General features: G+C 39.5%; 1 protein-coding gene across 7 annotated transcripts in view; it reads right to left on the bottom strand.

Annotated features, from left to right (window-relative positions):
• The window catches only part of WDFY3 (WD repeat and FYVE domain containing 3), a 173662-nt gene that overhangs the window by 8144 nt on the left and 146705 nt on the right, over positions 1-18813 (bottom strand). For all 7 annotated transcript variants that reach the window (XM_061350991.1, XM_061350994.1, XM_061350992.1 and 4 more), the window contains 18 exons: positions 17297-17465; positions 16918-17081; positions 15995-16143; positions 15611-15731; positions 15178-15263; positions 14740-14820; positions 13963-14017; positions 13486-13605; positions 12540-12657; positions 11356-11462; positions 10409-10562; positions 7534-7625; positions 6999-7211; positions 5852-5999; positions 4949-5103; positions 4606-4764; positions 1734-1913; positions 448-630 (listed from right to left, as the gene is read on the bottom strand). In XM_061350991.1, the coding sequence (XP_061206975.1) occupies positions 448-630; positions 1734-1913; positions 4606-4764; positions 4949-5103; positions 5852-5999; positions 6999-7211; positions 7534-7625; positions 10409-10562; positions 11356-11462; positions 12540-12657; positions 13486-13605; positions 13963-14017; positions 14740-14820; positions 15178-15263; positions 15611-15731; positions 15995-16143; positions 16918-17081; positions 17297-17465 (2454 nt within the window). The remainder of the gene's footprint in view (positions 1-447; positions 631-1733; positions 1914-4605; positions 4765-4948; positions 5104-5851; positions 6000-6998; positions 7212-7533; positions 7626-10408; positions 10563-11355; positions 11463-12539; positions 12658-13485; positions 13606-13962; positions 14018-14739; positions 14821-15177; positions 15264-15610; positions 15732-15994; positions 16144-16917; positions 17082-17296; positions 17466-18813) is intronic.

Here is an 18813-nt window from a genome sequence, read left to right as displayed (position 1 = left end):
AATGGTGAATGAAGCTACGATCTCCAAGCATGAAAGATGGTGACCAAAAGGTAATCAAAATAACAGCAGGAAGGAAAATGTATGCTGCTGACTACTGCTAGTTGCCACATCACAACGGGTGCATTGAAAAGGAGAAAGAAAACTGCACAGGATTGCAGCTCACTGAAAGTGTTTTCCATGAATCTTCAATGTCCATCTAACTTGTGGACAGGATACAGTGCACCACCTTGTGCAGAAATGCAACAGCTGGTTCCAGCACCGAAAGCAGTCTGCATCATCTACCCAGCCTAGACTCCCTCCTTCCTGCAGGACTAATTGTTCAGGTGGAGGATTCTAGTATAGTAGGACTGCTTCTGGTACCAGTGAGGACACTGTGTTGCATAGACATGATTTCTCTAACTACTGCCACTACTAAGGTGTAAACTCAATTTTACAAGCAGTACTTACCCGGACAACCCCGTCCGAATGTCCTGTTACTATGACATTCTGGGTGTCCCACTCATTCATCTCTGACACAAAGCAACACATTATTTGCTGGCTTCGGCCAGTGAAAGTGTTTACACTTGCAGTAGGGCTGCCATTAATGCTCCATACATGGATGTAGGTGCCAGCACATGATACAATATCACCCTGCAAAGACAAATAACACTTCCATATTTCAATACAAGTCTCAGGTTTCCTTCAGCAAAAATGTTAGCCAGGTTCACTTATAAAACTAGTTCAGCCACCAACACTGACATTTGTCAAACTGAGTTTGGCCACCTCAACAAATCTTTAAGATACACATTTTCTTAAAATTGTATGCAGAAAAACAGACTTAGCAGCAATCTATTTGTTGTGTTTACAGCATACAATGAGAAGACAAATTCTGCCACTTTTCAAAGCATAAAACCCTAACAGTGTATTTTCAGTACTTTCCCTTATCAGTTTTCAGACTCTCCTCATGTTGACTCTGCTCTTTTTTTTCCTCTTTCTGATGGTGGGACAAACATGTACCACCATAAATTTCATTTGCTTCCTTATTGGAAAGAGAGCAAGAGATGGTCCAAACTAACATAGAGGGGAAACAAGAACAGCAGTTTAAAGCACCAGCAACACCCCAACCACCAGACTACTAGCAGCTAATAAACTGTGCCTCTTGCTATTCCCTTCCTTGCATTACAGCTGCGTTTTGTTTTATTTCAACCACTACATCTGCTACAGTTACAAAATGTTCCATCCAGCCCTGATGGACAGCCACACAAAGTTTCAAATCGGGCAAATTCTTTTGACATCCATGGGAACTGGAGAAATGGCAAACTGTAACTTACAGGACCACCAGGGGGCAAGCTTTGAGGACGTCTCTTTCTGCTATAAATGTCATTGCAACTTCATCTTCTGCTTGCTTTAAATCAAGCGTAACAGAACAGCAGTCAACCAAGTTCACATATCAAAATATTTTCTTAGCTCCTGTGGCAGGTTTGACAATGCACTTTGAACACTACACTAGCTATACTTCTGCCAGCTCTGTTAAGAAGCCCTTCCAAGCTCAAACTACTCTGCATGGAATAAACCACATGGGTCTCTTGCCAAAAGATGCCAATTATTCCCTAAACCAGCAAATTGACTTACAGATGGGTTATACAAGTTTTGCAAACTAACAGAAGAGCCTAGTTTGTTTTTCCTTGCTTTAACAGCTTCTGACTCTTGCTACTGTTTCCACTGCACATCAGTGAATGGTATTTGGTTCTTACCGTTAATTCATTTATACACAGTGCTGAAACTGGAGCCTTGTGGCCTCGAAGCTGTGTTAGAAAAGAGAGTTTATTCAAATCCCAGATGATGCAGGTGCGATCCCGAGATCCACTCACAATTATGTGATAAGCTAGCGATGCTGTTAAGCATGTGACAGTGTCAGTATGACCCAATAATGCCTAAAAAGCAAAAAGAGAGGAACAAGGTGCGATCAAGGGAGATCACAAAGATTATTATGTTAAACCCACCTGAGAAGATTCAGATAATGTAAACATGAATATTCTACCAGAAGATGCAACTGACTTACAAGTATTCAGTTGGCAACTATCTTTGTAATTGAAAATGACAGAAGTAATATTTTTTTCCCATTTAAAAAGTACTTTCACAAAACTGAATGTCAAGGATCTAATGTTTCATAGCCTTCTACTGAAAAAAACACCAGAATAAATTTCCAGCCCATTCTGCATGCTCCATCTGCATCAGTAGCCTGGTTTACAGCGTCAGTATGTGCTCCAGGATGCACCTGAAATTACATTCTGAAAACAAAAATTATTTGTAAATATAAAATGACTCCTGTATAAGCTTCTATTGATGATTAAAAAGGGATAAAAGAGCCATGAAAGAGCTGCAACCAAAAAGGCAAAGTAAATTGGAAGGAGGAGAAAGTTACAAGCATCCTGCTTTTACATTTTAGACTTAACCTAACCATTGGAACAGGAGTCTGCAATACAGTCAGATTATTGCAGTTTACTCAGTTAGAAATCATTGGCTAAAAACTACAAAAAGATTTGCCTTCAATATGCTGCCCTGAAATTTAAGATACAATGTTTGATCTTGCACTGTTCTAAATAAAATGCTCTGGAAATACAGCTTTGGACAGTTGCTGGAGACTGTGTAAGGGAAGTTATTAAACAGTTCTCTAAATTTCTTAAGTTTGAGTGGAAGCTTTCCTCTGCAAATGCTAACAGGAACAGTAAAACTTAACCTAGCTACTTATGAACAATGATACACAGCTTCTGGAATATTTTGAGGTAGTTTTAGGTGGCTTTTTCTTACATTTTGTTTGTGGGTGGGTTTTATGGTTTTGGGGTTTGGTGGTGTGTTTTTTTTTTTGTTGTTTTGCGTTCTTTTTTGGCTTCAATTTTGGTTTTTTTAGTAAACACACAAGGCTTTGCACTCAACTGCAACAGACTTTGAAGTATAGGTGCCTGTTTGTTAGATTAAAAGTTGATGCTTTGAATTAACAGAACATTAACAACTTAAGGTGATCCTGAACAAGTACAGAATAGAATCATAGAATAGTTAGGGTTGGAAAGGACCTTAAGATCATCTAGTTCCAACCCCCCTGCTATGGGCAGGGACACCTCACACTAAACCATGTCACCCAAGGCTTCATCCAACCTGGCCTTGAACACTGCCAGGGACGGAGCATTCACAACTTCCCTGAGCAGCCCATTCCAGTGCCTCACCACCCTCAGAGTAAAGAACTTCCTCCTTATATCCAATCTAAACTTCCCCTGTTTAAGTTTTAACCCATTACCCCTTGTCCTATCACTACAGTCCCTAATGAAGAGTCCCTCCCCAGCATCCTTATAGGCCCCCTTCAGATACTGGAAGGCTGCTATGAGGTCTCCACGCAGCCTTCTCTCCTCCAGGCTGAACAGCCCCAACTTTCTCAGCCTGTCTTCATACAGGAGGTGCTCCAGTCCCCTGATTGTCCTCATGGCCCTCCCCTGAACTTGTTCCAACAGTTCCATGTCCTTTTTATGTTGAGGACACCAGAACTGCACACAATACTCCAGGTGAGGTCTCACAAGAGCAGAGTAGAGGGGCAGGATCACCTCCTTCGACCTGCTGGTCGCACTCCTTTTGATGAAGCCCAGGATATGGTTGGCTTTCTCGGCTCCGAGCACACACTAAAGCTGGCTCATGTTCATTTTCTCATCGACCAACACCCCAAGTCCTTTTCTCCTCAGGGCTGCTCTGAATCTCTTGTCTGCCCAGCCTGTATCTGTGCCTGGGTTTGCTCTGACCCAGGTGTAGGACCTTGCGCTTGGCATGGTTAAACTTCATCAGGTTGGCATCAGCCCACCTCACAAGCGTGTCAAAGTCCTTCTGGATGGCATTCCTTCCCTCCAGCGTATCAACCGAACCACACAGCTTGGTGCCATCGGCAAACTTGCTGAGGGCGCACTCAATCTCACTGTCCATGTCACTGATAAAGATGTTGAACAGGACAGGTCCCAACACTGACCCCTGAGGGACTCCACTCATTACTGGTCTCCAGCCGGACACTGAGCCATTGACCACAACTCTTTGCATGCAGCCATCCAGCCAGTTCTTTACCCACCGAATGGTCCATCCATCAAATTGATGTGTCTCCAATTTAGAGACAAAATTATAGCCTGCTCCATAAGCATTAGGGCCAGAAAGTGGCATTGTGCAGAAGTGTAATTTAAATATATAAATTTTTAAAGAAAAAGTAATTAAAAAGGAAAATGAACCTTTTAAGTCCCCTTCACTGCTCTCCCTCACCCAGTTTTCAGATGCCTTTTATGTACGACACTGGAATAATGCAGATTTCACAAAACACACTTGTATAATTTTTTTAACATTGCTACCAAATTCTCTCTCTCTAGAAAGCTCATGGTGAGCAACTATCCTTAAAAATGATGCAATTTTAAAGACACATTTTGCCCATTGTCCGTGCAGCTCAGTACCTTGACTTCTCAGTTCTCCAAAAGTCTGCTGGACCTTTAGTTTCTCTACTGGACCATGGTTTCAAAGTTTACTATGTGAGCAATACCGCTTTTATAATTCCTTTGGTCTTGTAACGTAATTTATATAAAAAGCATCTTTATTGTGTTTTACCTGTTTCAGTGTGAGGGCTTTAGCTTTTTCTTTGGAGATGCCCATTTCCCACACACACACTGCTGTGCTTGTTCCTCCGGTGATAACTAGTTTGGGGTTGGGGCAAATGGCACACAGTATCTGACCCCATTCTGACAAACATTCATAAACAATTACTGCCTAAAAATAAAGAAAACAAAGAAGAATTACTTGCAGGATTTGTGTTTGGTAGGGTAAAAATAAAACCTGAGTGCCACTCACATGTGAAATAAATTTCCATTGTTAGATGTTTTTTCATTACAGAGTACTAAGTACTAACTGCTTTCGGTACATTCAGCACTGAAAGAAATGTCAGATTACAAACCTTGTCTGACTCATAGGTACCCAGTCTACAGCTGAGGTCTGCATAGCCCCAAGCAAAAGTTTTATTCCATGTAGGTGGGATGAGAACTTTATTCTGTTCTACTGCCAGAATGCCTTTATCAGTACACACAATCTGTCCCACAGGCTCCTTGAGCTCTGAAAAAAGAAGATGGGGTTACGTTTTATTGCTATCTGATCCCATTAAACAGCTGATGTTCTGCAAAGCAGAATATCTGTATTGGCTATGTTATAGAAAGCTTTTTTTCAACTGCAACAATGGCAACTTTTGCTACATTCCTAGCAAAAGCAGGGCTAAGCACCATGAGAACACCCAGAAGATCACAAATGGCTCTGATCCCACCTGTGATGCTGCACAAGGTGTTCTTCAGACAAAATGTCTGTGGTCATTACAAGTGATTGTACCATTTTTGGCACAGTTTTTTTGGTACCAATTTCAACATATTGGCCAAGCATTCCCACAGGCTACATTCCTGACTACAGCTCATGGTTTCCTGCCACATAACTCAGCATTTTTTGGCATGTCAACACAGAATCCTTCTACTATGAAAATCACAAAAACTGAGGATAACACAGGCCCAGAAGCAATGTACCCCAAATACTGTTTCTTAAATTAAAACTTTAAAGAGGTGCTTGGGCCCAATTTTATCCCTCTATTTTAGAAAAGTTATACTAAAGCAGTGCAGATTTGGTCCTTCCCATGTGCACTTTAAGGCAGCTAAGAACATAATCTTACACATTTAGGATATTTTAAATTTGTCTTTCTCATAAAAGTACAGGCATTAAGAATATCAGAACTAAGCAAACACGGAAAAGGACAGTCTTGCCAAAACTCTGAATGCTCTGGCAAAGAAACAGGAATAGTTTCTGTGGTTTCACCATTTACCTTTCACCGGGGCAAGAGATGGCCGCAGGTTGTCCAAATGATGGAAAAAAATCTTGTCACTTGTGGAACCAGGGGGCATAGAGGTTCCCACAACATCTCCATTCAGTCTGCTTCTAACACGCTTTGGTGGGTGTGGTTTTTTAAAGAGCTGAAATTCATCAAGGAATTAATTAGCATAAAAAAAATACCACAGGCTTGCAAGAGCACAAGCTGAAAAAGATCACAGTAGATCCAATTTACCTTCTAAAAATCCTGCAGGTCAGCAAACGTTACTTAACTGTTGTCAGTATTCGCTAATAACTTATAGTAACCATTTCAATAAGACTTCAACAAATAATACAAAATCCAACAAGGATATAATGAACAAATTGCTTTTAAAGCTAACTGCAGTTGCAAAAGCAGTTGAAGTAAAGCAAGCAAAAATCCCAAAGTTGATGCAGAGGTCAGTTTTAAATTCTAACCTAGGACAAACTAATTTTTTGCTTTAACATTTAAAAATTTCACTGGACAGAGAAAGAAAACCTTAACAAATGCCTAAGAGAAACGCCCAACTCCCCCAAAACAACTGCAAACCTACACTGTAAAACTGTGTATTACATTTAATAATTTAATATAAGCTCTTAAAGAGAATACAAACTTTCAAGTCGTACCAAATGTGTGTCTATAACTCCTTAACTATAGCAGTTCTACAAGTGAACACCAAGAGACTGGTGTCAGGGAAGTGTAAGTTATAGAAACACAGAAGGGAAACATAAGTTATAGAAATTATTTTATTACAGGATAACTTAAATACCTAAGCACTAAGCATTACTTTGAAATTGCACTTTCACTGCCACCATCTGACTTGGCATTAGGAATACACTTTTTTCTTTATGTTGATTTTTAGAGATGAAACACAATTCATCTCACCTTTGTTTTAAGGGTACAAAGGGGGGGAAGAAAAAGATATTCCTAATCTCACAAGCAAAGCCCGGAATTGATTTTTATTGCATTTATGATGAAAATGTAAATTATTTCAGATCACCAGGAGAATATTTATGAAAAAACACTCCCAGGAAGTTTCATTTCTAAACCACTTTCCCATTCTACATTAATACATTTCAATTTGAGTGTCATCTGGCCAACAAGAATCCTACAAAGCGTGTACCTGCTTTGGTATCTGTCCAAAGTTATTAATGAATCCTATGGTAGCTGTCTCTTTTAATGGATCATTGATGTTATATATGTCCACTTGCCCCTCATAGAAGAGATGGTGAAAGACATTTACAGCTTCAACTGCAGCAGGACCTTGCTGTTTATAGCCAAAGATCAAGTCAATCCACTCATGCAGATGTGCACTCACAAAATCACATTCCAGAGCCTGAAATTCAAAGGGCATGCATTAGAACTAACCATATCCATCACTGATTGAGCCTAATACACCTGCCACAAAGAAAGTACAGAATGTATTTTACCACATTCTCATTACACTTTGATGAAGCTTTTCATTGAAGCAAGTCTTGCCTCAACATACTCCCTAAGTAAAGAAGAAGGGGAGAAAACACCAGTTCTACTGACCTTTGCAACAATTAGCCATCAACCTAGAACTCAGGGACCAGCTGGTAGCTGTGAGTGCTTACATTAATGTGTAGTGGAAAGTCCCAACTGATGTTTCCTATTGTCAGTATTAAAATGCAAATTACCTCTCGATGAACTCTGATAAATTCACGAGGATCTCCTTTTGCCCATGGGGGGAGTATTACATCACCAAGTTTAGTGCCATTTTGCTTGCAACCTGTTCAAAAAAATGAAAAGTTTGGAGAGAAGCACTGAAACTGCACTGCAACAGCAAAGGGAAAAAAAAATGCTAAAGAAAATCAAATTCTAACATCTTTCCTTCGTAAAGCAACTCATTTCAGCCTTTTCTTTAAAATACTGAATCATTTTTAAATGTCAGCAATAAAAAATTAAAAATTTTGACTCTGTTATTCATGTAAGATTGCTCACAGAAGGAAGAATTCAAATATTCCTTGCTAGGACTTCTGAAAATGATCACAGAATTGCACAATGATTTGGGTTGGAAAGATCCTCTAATTCCAACCACTCTGCCATGGGCAGGGACACCTTCCATTACAGCAGGTTGCTCAAAGCACCGTTCAACTTGGTCTTAGTTTCTGCTCTGATTTTGATGATGACAGTGTTTCAGCACATGCTCTTCAAAACAAACACTACTCTTTTAGCTAGTGGTGCTGATTAGATTATGCTTCTTCAGTCTTCACAACTTCAAAAGGTGTAGTCTGAACTCAAAACCTTTATGTTCCCCATCAAGTACATGATTATTTCAGTTCCATTTTTCTCCTTGAGTGAGTGTCTGCTTTTCTCTCCCCATCATGGAAAAGGTCCACTGAAGTCCATGAAAGTTAATGAAAACAACAGCAAGTAAAATCGCCTTCAGTAATCATTGCACAGACAGAAACTTGTTATGTCAGTTGAGCTCACACCTAAGCAGCCAACCCTGTGACAGGGAGCTGCTGCCATAGGATCTGCCCATTTTGCACTCTGAGGGCATGTGAGTGATGTGATGGCTTGACTTCATGAACGAAGATTTGGGAAGGGCTTTACCCACGCTTACTTCAAGCGCGCTGATGACTAAAAAGGCCGATATGCGACAGGCAAATCCAGTTGCAAAAAGCACAACAAAAGGTCTCCTTGGGTGGTATAGACAAGGCACGATTCTTTCTACATTGTCTTTTCTCCTCGAGACTAATTCTGCATGTGTTCTCAAAGGAGACAACAGCATTATGTATGGTGTGTCTCCAAGTCTCCCAATTGGAGGCCAAGGTGGACCACTGATGGTAGTCAATATGGCCAAAGCTGAGGTATTGTTTCAGGGAGTCCTTATATCTCCTCTCTGTGGCACTTCTCTTGTGGCAGCTGGTGGCGAGTTCACTGTAAAACACGATCTTGGGGAGGCGGTGATCCTTCATCCTAGAGATGTACCCTGCCCAGCACAGCTGTGATTTCAGCAATATGGCCTCGATACTGGTGACCCCTGCCTGTTCAAGGACAGTAACATTTGACACATAGTCAGTCCAATGGATGTTTAGAATTGTACGGAGGCAGTGCTGATGGAAGTGTTTGAGGAGTTGCAGGTGATGGCAGTAGATAATCCATGATTCAGACCCATATAAAAGAGTAGGCAGTACAATGGCTCTAAGACACTAATCTTTGTACTTTTCTTCAGGTGTTTATTGCACCAGACTCTTTTATGGAGTTTTCTGAAGGCTCTATATGCCTTTGCTATTCTGTTATCTGTCTCTTTGTCGATTGTGGCATCCGAGGAAATAATGCTTTCCAGATAGCTGAACTGCTGAACTGACTTATGCTCTGACTTGCCAATGGTAATGTGGGGATGATGGTAATCTTGTGGTGCAGGTTGGTAGAGAACTACTGTCTTCTTCAAGCTGACTTCCAGCCCAAAAAGCTCAGCTGCCTCTGCAAAGCAAGATGTTAAGCGCTGCAGAGCTGCTTCTGTGTGGGCAACAAGGGCGGCATCGTCAGCAAAAAGCAGTTCACGGACAAGGTGATTTAGGGTACAGTAGACCTCAACGAACAAAACAGCATTTATATTCAATATCATACTGATGGGAGTCTATTCAATCTAAGGCGACTGAAGGCCCACACTAAGACCCTAAATCACCTTGTCCAGAGGGCATGTAGTGACAGGACAAGGGGGCATGGCTTTAAACTGAAAGCAGGTAGATTTAAATTAGAGTATTAGGAAGGGATTATTTACTATGAGTGTGGTGAGACACTGGCACGGGTTGCCCAAAGAAGATGCAGCTGTCCCATCCCTGGCAGTGTTCAAAGCCAGGCTGCATGTGGCTTTGAGCATCCTGGTGTAGTGGAAGGTGTCCCTGCCCATGGCAGGAGGGTTCAAACTAGGTGAGCTTTAAGGTCCCTTCCAGCCCAAATCATTCTATGATTTTTCTGGTAATAGCCATAACCCTTCTGTGTGAAACATACTTGGGAGAGGTTTTGTGGGATGTTCTTTTGGTGTTACTTTTGGTTTTGTAAGGTGAAACATGATTATCTCTGTGTTTTGAACTGGTAAAAAACCCAACACAAAAAACCCAACACCCTGAACAAAAATCCTTTCTGGGTACTTCAGTATCTCGTTCAGCAATTAGAACATTACAACTAAAATTATCATTAACATATCATTAACTGCTTAAAATAGAAATTAATTGCTTAAGAAAATACCTTCAGTCTGATAAATATGGAAAAGTAAATCTGAGGTACCACAGAGGAAATAAGAATTCCTGCTACACTCCTCCCAGTGAAATTATGAGTTCTGAATCATTCAGTCTTTGAAATATAATACTGAATAAGCATGTAGTATCAGGAAATACCGGAAGTAGTCCTGCTTATGCTTTCATGTCAGAATGTGCAAGTTATCTATCATTTTCTCATGCAGTTAAACAGATCTTTTCTGTATTATGAGACACTTCTCTCACACCGGACTGTCTGGCACTGTTCTTGCACCCACTGCAGTGCTATCAAGGTCTTCCTGCCTACCTAGGTCAAAATTGTTGGAATTGAGCAGGAACTCAGGGAGGTAGAAGAACTCTGGGATGAGCTCCTTCACATCTGCCATATTGTGCTTCGATGCTGAATACCAAGCCTCCCGTACGCTGTGAAACATTCGGTCGGCCAGGTCAAAGTGACCACCCTGTGGGACAGAGTGAGAAGCATGTCAGCATCAGAGCATCTCTCAGAACAGCAAATTTTCCAAGAAGGCAAATCTGAACATCCTCTGCCTAATAAAGACACTATACAAAGTAGCATGTTTCTTCCTCTAACACAACAGATTTAAACAGCTGTATTGCTTTCTGGTACATCATAATAGAAAAGACTGAGATACAGATAATAGCATTTTAAGAACAGAGTTGGCTAGTCCCATTTCGAAGTTCAGTCGCTTCTACAGCAACATGAATATTCTTGCCTGATGGCTTCTGTCTAGGAAAATATTTGGCATGTAATGTTACAATCCCCATTACCCATCGAACCGGTAAACACTTCCAGGCTCTGCAAACATTTGTTTATTTTAGCATTTGGTAACTAAAATAGCTCTTTGGATAAACACGCTGATTTAAAATAACAAGCTTTTCACACCTCCAGTACAGAACTAAACATATGATTCCTTCTTTTACAGAACTAAACATACGATTCTTTCTACAACAGATGAAAAAAGCATGACGAGCAAAGTCATTATAAAACTTGCTTAGTTTTTTGTCTGGTGGTATTTTTTTCTGCATACATTCATAAAGATTTTCAAACTACAAGGAAACAAAAAGGTGAGTTCTGTTATCTTTTACAGAGAAACATCAGAAACCTGCCAGGCAATAACAACTCTGCTAAAAACATTTCTTCTACCATATTTGTGTAAACAATGCCAGATGATCATACTTTTCTCTTAGGTCTCAAATGAAAAGAAACACAAAGTGAAGTGATGTAACTTTTACCTGTAATCGTAAGAAAATCTGAGTAAAAGGCTCCATCCGGACAAGATAGGAAGCCACTATCATGGCTGATGAATAGTGGGTCCCATAGTGATAAGCTGGGGTTTCCCCTGCAGAAGATTAAAAATCACATAGAACAAACAAAGCAGTTAGGTAACAGAATCAGTAGCAATTTAAAAAAAAGGAAAAATTAGGGCTACATTTTAATTGCTCTGTGACTTTTGACACGTTTAAAATTGGAATTTTTAGCTTTCATTCTTAAGAATCTGAAAGCTTTCTGTTTTGTCATGGCCACTGCTTGAATTTTGGCTGCAGTTCAGTAGCCCTAATCTGAGGAGCTTCTTTTTCACTTTTAGCCTTATTGATTACTGTGGAATTAAAGGCTTGAGTAGAAACAGGTCTCAGAATTCTTTGCTACAGAATTTGAACAGCTTTTTCTTTGCTAATTTCCTGCCAAAAAGTCTGCATAAATACACTTAGAACATACTGGTTCATTTCTAGAAATGAACTTCTTTGCCTCCTGCTCTTTGATACAGAACAGCATTGCAGTAGTTGAACAGGCTTGTATCTTCAATAGAAGTACACAAGAAATGTATTGTGCAACAGCTGCCTTGCCAAATACACAAGCTTTATTTTCAATACATAAGAAAACTTTAAAATCAAGAATACGTAATTTAATTGCACTTCATTTTGAGTAGACTGTTTTTCCTGAGAAAATGCTGTTTCCTTACAAAAACCACATGCATTAAGACAAGAAATTAAAAAGCTCAAGTACTGCTAATGCATAAGTATTTCCAATCCTTTGTACAACTTATTCTCTTGCAGCAGCACTCAAACTGTATTAGCAGAAACAGATGGTTATATGCTTCATGAGCCTGCCCATTCTAGCCTTTAGAAAATGTTAAACTGCTCTGAATGTGCAACTGTTTTGTCTTCATTTTTACATACAAACAAATGGTGTTATTTGGATTTAAAACAAACAACAGAGCAAGAAAACTAACATCCCTTTTCTCTAATTTAGTATTTGTTGGAGAGTCACTAAAAACCACAGTAGAGTTCTGATTATCAACATCCAGACATAATACATGACACAGATCCATACATAATACAAAAAACCCATGACTCCCTCTTATCATGTGACAGGCACATGTCCATCTTCTCTTCCTGCTGGATGGATCATTACTTACCATTGGGATCTTCCCAATCTTTGTATCGCTTCTTATACTGAGCTAACCTATCTTCTGTTTGAGCTCCCATAGGTTTGGCCAGGTTTCTGAATGTCTTGGGATTTGTAAGATCCAGATCCTTTAAAAATAAAACAGACACCAATTAAAAAAACCCGAAGAACAAAAATCCCCACTGCAAACAACAACAAAAACACACAATAAACAAACCAACCCTTTCAAAACTGCTGATTACTATATTTAACATCACATACCTCTTAAGGCTATCACCTTTTTTTTCTACACACACAGCAGGTGTCGTGTCGGGTATGCTTAAAACAGTCATTCAGTCTGATCCAAGACAGTCAGTATTTTTTAAGTCACATCTGGGCTCTGGATAATTTTTGCCCTGCTCCCCTCACCCTGTTCCCCAGTTCCCCTGAATTCTGTTACTGAATACTGCAGATGCACCCTTAACAATATCCTATGTTATGGTCTAGCTGGCAGCAATGGCTGCCCACAGAAGCATTAATAGGATGCTTCCTCTTTATCAAAAGCAATTGTTTCAGCATGGGGCCAGATTTCACAGTAGCCCATACCACACTATTTTGGACAAGCATGCTTTCTCTGTGGCCATAATGTCCTTCTGGATGTTCAGTGGAAAGTTAATACAAAGGAACTGCTGCAACATAGAGAGGCATCTGCTTTAGAAAAACCTATAGACCCTGGCAACAGTCCGATAACATCTGTAAACTCAGTGCAGGCAAAGACCTGCCTACATAGCACAGGACAGCTAAGAATCTCTAATACCCTACACACTGATAAGAGGGAGAAACATTACAAAATAGATGAAATCAAACAACTGGTGATAAAGACAAGTCTCTTTTACCAAGGCAGTATGACCCAGCTGTAATATTTGCAAAACCTCCAACATATAAAAGATTACTGACAACAGTGACAAAATATTTACCTCTGAATCGTAGTCCGCAAGGATCCAGGGAAATACAGGGTACTGCATGAGATCATTATAGGATCTGCCCGCCAGTGTGTTTAAGTGCATCAGGTACTGGAAGTTACTGATTTCTCCTCTCTTAAGGAAGACAGATAACGGCCTTGTAAAGTGTTCACTTTACAACAATCAAATATCTATGCTGCCAGACTGTCAAAGTGCTCAGCTGTCCCCAAATGTACACACCTTATTTCAATATTACAACGCTCACTCTACTTTTACCTCAGTCCCTCCCCTTGCATTTTTAACGGTAGAACCATTTCTTATATGACAATGATACCATGGAATACTACAAACTAAAAGGCTAAGATACACTTTCTGTACTAGTATATTCCACTTGTCCAAATAAGAGGATGCAATTGATGTGCACTGATTAATTATGTATCACTACAAAATGTGTATAAAATAAAAGAACACCCCCAACATTTTCATACTTACTTCCCATCTTTGAGTAACAGATTTTTCTCCCACTAAAGTGCTAAGCAAGCCAGACCTAATGGGAAGAAGGAAATACATTTTCTTACTTAGCAATAAGATCTGGGTTACATCTTCACATGACAATCTAAGGTTTTAAGATTAAAACTTGTAAATTGCCTCAATTAGAAAAATGGACTTTGTTCCTTTTTGCTCTACCGATGTGTTTTTTCATTTCTAAACACTTACTGTAAAAATTATACACATTAATTATGCAATTCAGTGCAAGTACAAATGTATCTAACAGGGTGCTGATGGGGAAAATAACAACTAGGACAAATCTAATAATGGCTTGGGCACTCCAGTTCCTTTTAGGATGTATCTGTATACCGATAACATTAATCCTGATAGCATCTGTATACCGATAACATTAATACTGATAGCATATATTAATTAGTTAGAAAACATACCAATACTGCCAGTGACATTAGCATATTCAAAATAACTGGAACACAACATCAATAGTTAATTATTTTGGTAATGCCTGATTTTAAATTGAGGTCACAGTACTCTCTAGTGAATCCTGACCTTAACACAAGCATAGAATCACAGATTGGTTTGGGTCTGAAAGGACCTTAAAGCTCATCTAATTCCAACCTCCCTTCTATGGGCAGGAACACCTTCCACTGATAAGGTTGCTCAAAGCCCTGTCCAACCTGGCCTTGAAGCATGATTTATTTGAAAATATGATTTATTAGAAACGGATGAGCTATACAGCTTGTGAAGAACAGAATCACCTACCCTTGCTCTACGCTGGTGTTTGGTCTCTGCCCAGAGACCGACTCTGAACTGTCAGTTAGAGATGGCACCACAGCCAAAAACCTGAATCAGTAGTTAAAAGGAGATTGAGATTAGTGTTTCTGTTCTCAGTATGTCATCTTCTTAGAAATAGCATGCACTTAATACAGTTACAGACTTTGAATTGAGCAGCTATGTAACATCCTAAACAAAATTGGAATCACCCTCCATCACTGACCACCCCCAAGTTTCACATGTGGGCATTAGTACCTCCTGGTGGTTCTTTTGTGCAGCACTAAGTTGCTATTAGGTCGTTCACTGCCTCACACCCATTGCTCTTGCCATCTGTTTCTGGCTTTTAGGTCACTGTAGGCTCAAGTATGGCTCAACACAGATATTTGTAAACAGTCCGATTAAATGTTCTAACTTATTTTACAATACCTTTGATAAACTTTGTTTCTAACCCCTTTTTGGAAAGCTAGAAGGTAGTTCCGTCCGTCTCCTGAGAAAACTTCAACTGCAATTGGCTGAAAACAAAGAGGACAAACCCATGTCAACACTAACAGATTTGCTCGTCACCTCTGAAGGTCAGGCACAGACCCCTAGTCATACTGCACTACATCTGACACCAAAATGCAGCCCAAGATGTTTTATTTTTGGAACACTAAAATTCACTAAAATACACCCAAATAAATTGATCCATGGTAAGCCAAATGTTCAAAGAAGGATGCCCAGCTTAAGCACTTTAATTTCAACACAGTGATTACCTTCAATTTCCAAAAACTGATCAGTTATATATTTAATTTTTTTAAATGACAACATTGTCAAAAAAATCCAGGTTGGCTCCTCAAACCAAATATGATGTCCAAGTTACCTGCAAAAGGTATCTCCTTTTATGAACTTCCTTGATATCTTCATATGCAAAAATGCTGCATGTTCTTTTGAGCTGACTTGGACCTTGCCTTGCTCCCCTGGGTATGATTGGCTCATGCATCCTGCAGATAAACAGGCAAGAGAGAAGTGATTAAAAAGAAGATAAATTAGAAGAATTATTTTCTCAATTCATATAAGAGTCCAGGTACAGAAACAGCTGATTTTCACGATACATTACATTGAGCAATTTGTGAGCATGGAGGAAACTGCTCCTGAGGTCCTTCTGAATCCGACATTATTTTGGAGTTGACTCTTCCAAAATCTCAGTAAATAAACTCTTGTTCAGCTATCAAAGACTGAAGAAACTCTCTATTAAGCTACTCACTTTGGAGGCAGTGTCTCAATATCCCGTATTTCTCTGGTGGCTGTCATGGTAAACCCATCAATGACGTAGAAGTGCTCCTTCCCAAAGAGAAGCAGCCCTTCGCTGGTGTCAAGGCCCTGAACCCGAGCACAGCGGTACATATGCTGAATCTGTAATGAAAAACAGACACTTAGCAAAAGCAGGTTAACAAGTTCAGGCTCAGACTGTGACTTTATTAGAACAAGCCCTGGACACTGCTTTATCACTTGCAGACACAGCAAAAACTCTGCTATTTTCCCCCTTAATCAGATACATTACATACCTAATGCCTGTAATTACCAACAGGGAATTAACTGGGAAGGGCGTTAAATAGAGCCTTCTCTGTGTGATATAGATTTGTACGTTACAACTTATCTTCTTGCACCATGCTTCTTGAGCATATTTTAGAACCTGCAGCCCACCTGACTATGATCATAAATGTATTTACTGGTATACTTCAGACAAAGTCTGAAATATCAAATACACAGCATGGTTGTTCAACACTGTTCTTGGGGATAAAACACTAGCTATCAGGGTTTTCTATTCTAATGAAGGGAACAAGTTCAGTACTTATACTTTCAATATATATATTCTGTCTGAACTCATTAAGCTGACAAGATAATAATTCGAACATGGGATAGTTTGTAGCTTTTGTTTCAGAATATATTCTTTTTTTGTCTTAGCAGACAGAAGGAAAGAAAAAGAATGCTTCCAGTACAGGGTTTTCAGCTCAGTAATTCTTGGAACCACAGCACACATCTGGCTTCAAAGAAGAAGCTGCTGAAATACTAAGCAAATTGAGCTGTAGATCAGAGAAGGTATTCAGGACAATTATTTGTGCTTGCAGCATGTAATGCAGAAATAACAACACAGTAAGTGCTTAGTGTGTTTGAAGTACACAGTACCTTCTCTCCTTCTTCAAGAAGTCGAAGCAAAGTTGTATTGTCAGTCTTTTCCTCTTCATCAATTGAACTCCCCTCAACAATTTGATCCTGTGATTGTTCTTGGTTCTCATCATCTCCTCCATCAGGCGCAGAGCGAGATCGTTTTAGGGGAGGCTTCACCAGGCCTGGAAAAGAAGAGAGAAAGATAAATAAAAACCTGACACACACACACACACACACACACAAATCACTTTACAAGACTTACTGAACTTTGAAATTACTGGTTCAATGCTGAGGCCTTAGAAGAGGAGTCCTACCAGATCCTTATACAAAAGTATGAGGAGATAAAAAGGCAGATAAATTTAAAGAAAACCATTCAGGACAAAACAAATGATCTAACCTTTGACTCTTGCAATAGTGTCCTCCCCGTGTTCTGGCTCCTGCTGAGTTGTTTCACCCACTGTGTTCTCTTCTATAGCATCTTGAAAGACTGCAGGGTTCCCAGAAGCCAGTCGCATGTAGTACTCCTTACTGTCATAACTTATAGCTCTTCGGTAACGAGCAGGTTTCTTTGAAATAATTGAAGAAATCACTTGGTCAGTCAACTCCTCACTCCAGTGAACATGTTTCAGGAATACTGAGTGCAAGCCCACCAAGTGCTTTGCGTGTGTGCAGTCATATGCCAACATGGACAAAACCAGAGACTCTTCAGTAGATCTAATCTCTCAGCTAAATTGCAAGGGAGCTATTCAGCCACCCAAGTAATAATGGGGTTCAAGAAATGCCTGCAGATAAACCTACAACATGGGAAATAAGAAGCGTGGCCAGAATGTTTATGTACTGTTACGAAAAGCTGAGACACTTACGACTGATAGTTCAGATGGACATTTTTTTATCTTTCATAACTCTCTACAACATATGCAGCTCATTCATTAGCCAGCTGACTTCTCTGCTAGGCAATAGTTTGAATAAAAAATTGCCTCAAGGAAAGATACAGATATGTGGAAGTTAGTATGAACTAGAAGCATCCAGGGGCAGGCTTTAAGGCTCAGACTTCTTCATTAATTCAGTTGTTTCTTCTTCAGTAAAGATTCTGATGGTTTGTGGGTGGCAGACCAGCACGAGAGTATCCATTTAACCAAAGTAATTCTTTGAGTATTGTCTGTACCTTTAGGTGATGATAATGGATTATGAACACTTCATATGGTGGTGGTGGTGTGGTGCGTTGTTTTCGTTTTGCAGTTTGTTTTGTTTGGGGTTGGTTTTCTTGAGGTTTTTTTTTTTTGTGGGTGTTTTGGTTGTGGGATTGGTTTGTTGTTTTGTTTCTTTTTTCCTCCTTTGTCCATCCCATCCCCTACCACAGGCTAATTCTTACGTTCCTCACTTGATTATGGAGGTAACATTGAAAATAGAAGAACTATATGAGAACAATAAATATGTCAAAACGATGACAGGAAAAGATAAAAGAGGTATTAAAGAGCCAAAAGCCTTTCCAAAATTGAAATACACTGATGCACATGGATGGATGAAAATGCATTGATTTTATATTGCAGTTGAAAATTTTCTTCTCTGACTACTGTTTAACTGCACCCTCAAACTCTAGAAAGATTTGTGAATATGTTCACCACAAATAAGTTTTTTGTTTTGTAGTATTATTTCCCATGTGTTTCAAAATTAGGTTGTGTTAATTACAAAATATCATTACTATAAATCAAGTTCAATGCTTTACATTATGTACAATTGTAGAATACCACTGACACGCCAGTCAAGATATTCCCTTGTCCATTTTTGCATGGAAATACATAAAATGTAGGTTGTTTGGTTTTGTTTTGTTTGGGGTTTGGTTTTGTTCACCTGTATGATAGTATATTGGGAAACTAAATGACCCATGATCTGAGTGACAAAGAGATTAAGATC

The sequence above is a fragment of the Neopsephotus bourkii genome, unplaced genomic scaffold, assembly GCF_033783945.1.
Source record: "Neopsephotus bourkii isolate Nb327-2 ecotype Australia unplaced genomic scaffold, CSIRO-AGI_Nbou_v1 NB_547, whole genome shotgun sequence".
Classification (NCBI taxonomy): domain Eukaryota; kingdom Metazoa; phylum Chordata; class Aves; order Psittaciformes; family Psittacidae; genus Neopsephotus; species Neopsephotus bourkii.
Note: the sequence above shows the minus strand (reverse complement) of the source record. Positions and strands in the feature narration are given on the sequence as shown.